Source organism: Nicotiana sylvestris, chromosome 5 (assembly GCF_000393655.2).
Source record: "Nicotiana sylvestris chromosome 5, ASM39365v2, whole genome shotgun sequence".
Classification (NCBI taxonomy): Eukaryota; Viridiplantae; Streptophyta; class Magnoliopsida; order Solanales; family Solanaceae; genus Nicotiana; species Nicotiana sylvestris.
The window spans coordinates 69,385,985-69,392,992 of NC_091061.1; the positions used below are offsets into that span (position 1 = coordinate 69,385,985).

General features: G+C 43.4%; 1 protein-coding gene across 1 annotated transcript; it reads right to left on the reverse strand.

The window, feature by feature from the left end:
* Nucleotides 1-6,112: 6,112 nt before the first annotated feature.
* On the reverse strand, nucleotides 6,113-6,731 carry LOC138868789 (uncharacterized). The gene is made up of 2 exons (XM_070146360.1): nucleotides 6,527-6,731; nucleotides 6,113-6,411 (listed from the first exon to the last, which is right to left on the reverse strand). Exons 1-2 carry the CDS (start codon nucleotides 6,729-6,731, stop codon nucleotides 6,113-6,115), a joined length of 504 nt encoding a protein of 167 aa, XP_070002461.1.
* Nucleotides 6,732-7,008: the final 277 nt, after the last annotated feature.

The following is a 7,008-nucleotide window of genomic DNA, read 5'->3' on the forward strand; positions in this document are numbered from 1 at the left end:
ATATATTTTCTTTAAATTATTTGTTAATTTTTACCGTATCCGATCTTCCCGAACTACGTGAACTTGATTCTTGTTTCTCGGGGCGGGATACGTAGGCATCCCACATAGGGTCCGGTCTTCCTAGTAAGTCTTAGTGTTTACCTTGAAAATGGTAACAACAATTAAATTTGTAAATGGGATTCTAAAAATACGTGATCTATTCCCGAGCTAGTTGTTAGAGCAGTTGATGTTTATAATATGGAGTTTAAAGATGAAATGTAAGCTAAAACAAGATAATAATCGAACCGGGGGGCCTGCTACCCGGATGTAGGTCTGGTCGATGGGGGACCTCGGGGTCAAAGTCAGGGTCAAATTCAAGCTATCGGGGATAGTCGGGAATGAGATAACAGTTTAAGATATAATTAAACAAGACTCTTTACGACCGATACTGAGCTTATGTGATGAAGAACAAGTAAGAAAGTGATGGATATTAAGGTAACCTCGGGCCAGTGAGAACGAATAAATTGGAAAGAAAAGAGAGAGAGAGAGGTATATTATTGCACTTGTAGAGAAATGGAGCAACATCAGTTTGTTACAAGGTAGCGTGAGTCTCCTTTATGTTGGGGGGAATCGGCTACAAGCACATGGGAATTAATTACAAAGCATGGAGATGGGACGGCTTGACGCGATGCCTCAGCATAGGCTCTGGATAGGCCGGCCCTGTCAGACTTAGCCTTGTGCCTTGGGAGCTTCCCCTTCTGTCCTCTTTTTGATCTCCGTCTTCTTTGAGTCGGGCCTCGACGAGCCCCAAGGTCGGGAACTCGGTCGTGGCTTCCCGTCCTCGGCATCTCGAAGCGTTCTTCCGAAATGACTTGGCATCGAGAAATCAAGTCCTCTGATTTTGCTGCGTATAGATAGTCTCCACGTTTCCCATAACAAAGTGATGGGAAATGATTCTGTCATTTGACTCCTTGGGCTTCTTACTGCGACGTCATACTAATGATGCGACTCCTAGCATGCGTTTTATGATAATCGGGCATCCATGGGCTCGTGTATTTTCGACTTCATCCAATGCACTCTCGATTCCTGCTCTCCAAGGTGAAGGTACCGCCATCGATTTGGTTTTCCAAGGATGCATTAACTGCGTCCATCCGTCAATCTTTCAAAGGCTCGACGACCGTGTCGTAATCCCCTATAAATGGGTGTGTTTTGGTGTCATTTTTCCTATCCCAGTTCCTTCATTGGCTTGTTTTCCTATTCCTTCTTATCATCTTCTTCTATCCTTGAACATCATGTTTGGGGCTCGTGGCCTCAAGGCCGTTTGGGGGAGCTCCCTCAGATCGTGTTGTGGCCCTTTGTCGGGACATCCATTTGTCGAGCATAATAGCGTTGTCTCGCTATTGTTGTGGTCGTCAATATGCTGGCCTTTGTTGCTTCTATTGGCCCAAGATTATAATGTACGGGAAGTCAGTTTCCTCCTCATGTAGACAGTCGTTTGGATTATGCACCGCTGCTCAAAAGGGGGCTCGAATTATACACCGCTGCTCACCTTCATGCCCCGGCTCGACGTGGTGCTCTGGTCCGAGTTGGGGGCTCGCATGGCTATACGTTCCATGATGTGGATCCTAAGTAGTCGTGCAATCGGGACCGAGGGTTTTTCGGACCGATGTCTCTCCGAGGTTCCTCTGGACAAAGAGGGTCCTCGAGCTTTAGAAAACTATGGCGTTTTTTCATCCCTCCCTATCACTCACCTTGTCCCTTGGGGATATCAGTGTGGAAGGTTGGGATGAAACTTTCAAGGATGTGCGTCTGGAGGCACCTGTCGCGGGCCTTCGAAGGGGGACCGGTCTTCGTGCTTTTACTTTGTGTGTGCGTGCCTTTGTCTCTTCTTTTATGCGTAGAGATCCTCCGTAGTCTTTTGTAATTGTATGTAATGACCCCTAGTGTCACACCCCAACCTCGGGAGGCACGACCGGTTCTCAATCGAGAAAAACCCAACTAAGCAAGCCTTATCAAACACTTCCTACCCAATTCGATACGATTAAGGAAACCATGCTTTCATTCATTTATTTAGATGAGGGAAGATAGTGCATTCTACACCGTTAGTTCATTTTAAATCACAACATTAGACTGTCAATAAGTTCCAAGATTCCATACAAGTACAATTCAGAAAAGTGAGAATTAGAATTGCATCATAGTTCGTGGACCCATCCAATGCCCGTACATAACCCACACATATGTCTACGGAGACTCTAAGGATGAAAAGACAAGTTATGACAATGCCGGCAACAAGGCCCCGACTATACCTCAAAGGTAGAAGTCTACAAAGAAAGATGTGTAATATAACCCCTTTAAGGAGAAAGGGGCTCACCAAGACTTCAAGAAGAAGGTACTCCGCTACGCACGATCCGCACTATCTGCAATGGAGCCACCTACATTCATTTAAAAATGTAGCGCCCCCCGCAAAAGGGACGTTAGTACCATGGAATCGTACTAGTATGTATAACTAAACACCATCTAGTTAGAAAGAAATTTCATACAAGAATAAGAAATCACAACTGTAACTCAAGCATTAAACGATCACCACATTATCAAATAAAAGAATCATACAACTTCCACATCATTTTTACTTAGCTTTTAGTTTGGGGCATTTCACATTATTCATCATGTTCACAATACTACCGCTATCTTGAGCGGAGTCCGATCTCGACCCGATCAGCTAGGCCGCCTCATTTGAGGCATATTTTTCAATCACAATCTCAATTTCCTTTCCGGAATTCGTTCACAATACCCCCGCTATCTCGAGTGGAGTCTGATCTCGGCCCGATCAGCTAGGCCACCTTACCAAGGCATTGTTCCCTTCTCATTAATCAATTCGTTTCACATATATCATCTCATAAGCACTTGGGGCCACAACTTATCATATCATTCTGGGCACTAGGCCGCATTTTACATCGTTCCCAATTTCAATATTAGTTTTGCCATTTAGAACAGTAGGTGCACACACGAACAATTTAAATTTTAAGCATAGATAAGACTTCATGTAGATGGCACAACAATGCAACTTCGATCTAAATTTAAGATCTAAGCATTTCACTACATAATTCATATCTTTTGCCCCTTTCAAGTTTTCAAGATAGCACGTTGATCATGTTGAGACACATCTTTCACACATATAAGGTTACAACACCAACTTATGTAAAATAACACTCAATGCAATAATTCAACTTTAACCTTACCATATTCACACAAACACCGATGAAGCTCAAATTCTAAAAGACGGGGTTTTAGCCATACATACCTCTATAAAGCTTTCCCCTAATTCTTATAAAATTTTGGGACTCTTAGCACTTTAGTATATTGTGTAAGAATTGCAATTGAACCAAGAATTAGTGACAAGATTAAGATTCTAACTCGTTTGAGCATATCATCAAACATCAAAGGTGCATTGTGATTTTAGGCCCCTTTTTGAAAGAAATTTCTTTAATATTATACCCCAATTGTTGTCTCTTTAGTTCTCATCCTCCCCATGCCCCATTATCTCTTTGCATGCGAAATTACAAGCCTTATACCCATGTACCCACTTGCTAATTACCGATTTTAACAGAAATTTTGAAATTATTGATGAGGGTACAGTTCTTACCTCTTAGGATGAAGACCTAGTATCTTCAATTGACAATCTTCAAGGATTTGGGGCAATGGTTTAGAGAGAATTTTGATTAAGATTACTCCTTCTCACCCTAGAACTCCCTCTCTCTCTAGGTCGTGAAAAATAATAGAAAAATGGTTTATTGGGGTGTTTTTAATGGGATGGGGTCGGGTTTAAAAATTAGAAAATAGGAGCCCCGAGTCAGATCTGTGATCACATTTGCAATCGCAAAGTTGACATGTGGTCCGCATAATGGACCGCAAAAATGCTCCCCAAAACCTGAACACACTGTCTGGGTATGCGGCAGAAATGCGGTCTGCATACCCGTTCTGCGGTAGCATAATGCACCGTAGAACTGCCCCTTACAAAATCCCAAGGGAACTATTCGACGACTATGCGGTCCGCGTATCGGTTATGCGATCGGATAATTGACCGTATAGTTGACCTCAAATTTTCCAACACACTGACTCACTTTGCGGAAACTATACGGTCTGCATACCTGATATGCGACCGAATTCTCGACCGCAGAATCGCACTTTTCTGGAAAACATTATTTCTTGATTTTTTATGCATCTCTAACACATGATCCTGATTGCCACTACGAGCTTTCGGGTTTAGAGTAGAAATTTTCATGAGGCCTCACACCATGAGGGTTGTTGTACGTGGATCTTCATGAATATTAATATACTCCATCGACTTCTGCTTTCGACCTTTGATTTGTTATTGCATGATCCTGTGCCCTTCGAGGCTTTTCGAATGTCTTCCTTTATTGTTGACCGATGACATTTAACTTGGGCGTGAGCGTTATTTCCGATCCTCTGTCGATCGACATGGATCTCTTTTGAACCCATCGTCGTGCCTCAGACCAATCCTGGATTGATCTGATAGGTGCGGGCTGCCGGGGCCCTCCGAGTTATATGGAGATAATACGCCGAATTTCGGGGCCTTCGAGGATGTTATCCTGAATGAAGGTCAGCTTTAGGTACCTGGGGGTCCCTTTTGATCTTGATGTAGATATCCCCTTTTACAACGTATAGGATAGACTTCGGCTGAGGAGTTGCTCGTACTCAGGCACTGCCTCGGACCTTCGTGGAGCTTTCGTGATCGGAACTTCTTGTGTTTATTCTTTTTTATTAGAAAGGGAATCATGAGATCGGGTACTGCCCTACGTTAAGTGATGGTATCGAAGGCTTCCTGAAGTTCAACTTCTCTTTGGCGGGGATCCTCGGGGTAGAGCGCTGCCTTGAGATTGGAGATAATACGGAGTATTCCTCAAATCTTATCTTCTCGTCGGAGGATGCTTTCGGGATCGGGTGTCACCTCATCGATCTGCATCGAAGCTGTAGGTTTCTCGAGGCTCACTCCGAGTAGGTGAGTTCGCTCTGAAGACGGCGTCTTTGATAAGAGGGGAACATTTGGATATGGTGAGAAAGTACTGCGGATGGAGCGAGGGGATCGCGCTATAGGTGCTTCCCCCGAATGAGAGTATCACGGACTCTACTAATGGATTCTTGAGCGTATACCTATACCCTTTCGCGTTTGGTCCCCTTGATAGGGTTGTGCCTTATTTTTGCTTGAAGTATCGGGTTACTTTGGCGAAGATACATCCATTATTTTGGTGAGTGGTGATGATGATGAGGTTCTTTGGGGAGAAGGCCAGGCTTGAATTCATGCTTAACCATCTCGTCAGGCTATACCGGCCCTTTCATCACCAGGGCCTGCTAACCCTGAGGTGTTATTCGTGCATGCTTTTTGTACTTGACTATGAAGAGGATGGGGATCAAGAGTGGGCTGGTTGGTTTATCCGGGTCCAGACGGTCGACATTATCCCCATGGAACTTTCGCCATTTCCCGAAGGGTGGAATTATGCACGTGAGTGGAGCGTCTAATTGACCGCATAGTTGACCTCAAATTTGACCAACACACTGACTCACTTTGCGACGACTATGCGGTCCGCATACCTGGTATGCGACCACATTCTCGACCACAGAATCGTACTTTTCTAGAAAACATTATTTATTGACTTTTTAATGCATAGACCAGTTCTCTAACACATGATCCTGATTGCCACTACGAGCTTTTGGGTTTAGAGTGGAAATTTTCATGGGGCCTCACATCCTCCCCCACATAAGATCATTTATCCTCGAATTAGGGTCAAGGTTCACTCATTAGCAATCTTTATGCAACCTTCTGCTTTTTAAAATCTAAACATACTATTGGTCTCCAAATTTGGCTAACTCCCTGAATTTTCAAAAATTTCACCAGAGTTTCCTTTGTATCTAGGCCTTATCCACCTGTTAGAGAGCCCAAAAACACATCCTAATGGCAGGTACACATCATGTAGGCATAGTATAACTTGTACAATACTAACCATGGCCGCATAGGCAACATATATATAACCAAAACAAAACATAACACTTTTACATAGATCAAATCAAGGATACAGAGTTCACAGGGACCAAACGCATGAAAACCATTACATAGCTATGCAAACAAGTGTGGGTACTTCTTTTTAATTTCATCATCGGCTTCCCAAATGGCTTCCTCAGCTTGCTGGTTCTGCCATAACACTTTCACGGATGCAATTTCCTTATTTATCAATTTCCGAACATGCCTATCAAGAATGGCAGCTAGAACTTCTTCATACGACAGCTCTTCATTAACCTCAATAGTTTCAATTGGCATGATAGAGGATGGATCTCCCACTACCTTCGTTAACATAGACACATGAAAGACAAGATGTACCAATGACATCTCGTTGGAAACTGAAGCTTGTGTGCCACCTGACAAATCCAGTGGACAATCCTGTACGGTCCTACATACCTTGGGCTCAATTTTCCTTTCTTTCCAAATTGCATGATACCTTTCATGGGGGAACCTTCAAGAATACCCAATCACCTTCTTTGAACTCCAAATCCCTGCGACGAATGTCCGAATAAGACTTTTGGTGACTCTGAGAAGTTTTCAACCTTTCCTTAATAATTTTGACATTCTCCATGGACTGGTGCACAAGGTCTGGCCCTATCAATTCAGCTTCTCCAACCTCGAACCACCCAATGGGAGACCTATATCTTCTACCATACAGTGCCTCAAATGGTGCCATCTAAACACTAGTGTGGAAGCTATTGTTATAAGCAAACTCTATGAGTGGCAAATTATCATCCCATCTACCTTTGAAAACAAGAGTACAAGCACGCAACATATCCTCAAGTGTCTGAATTGTCCGTTCTGCTTGCCCATCAGTCTGGGGGTGAAACGTTGTGCTAAGATTTACCTGCGTGCCAAAACCATGCTGAAATTTCTTCCAAAAGTTGGTTGTGAACTGAGCCCTTCGATAAAAAATGATTGAGACTGGAGTACCATGCAACCTAACTATTTCT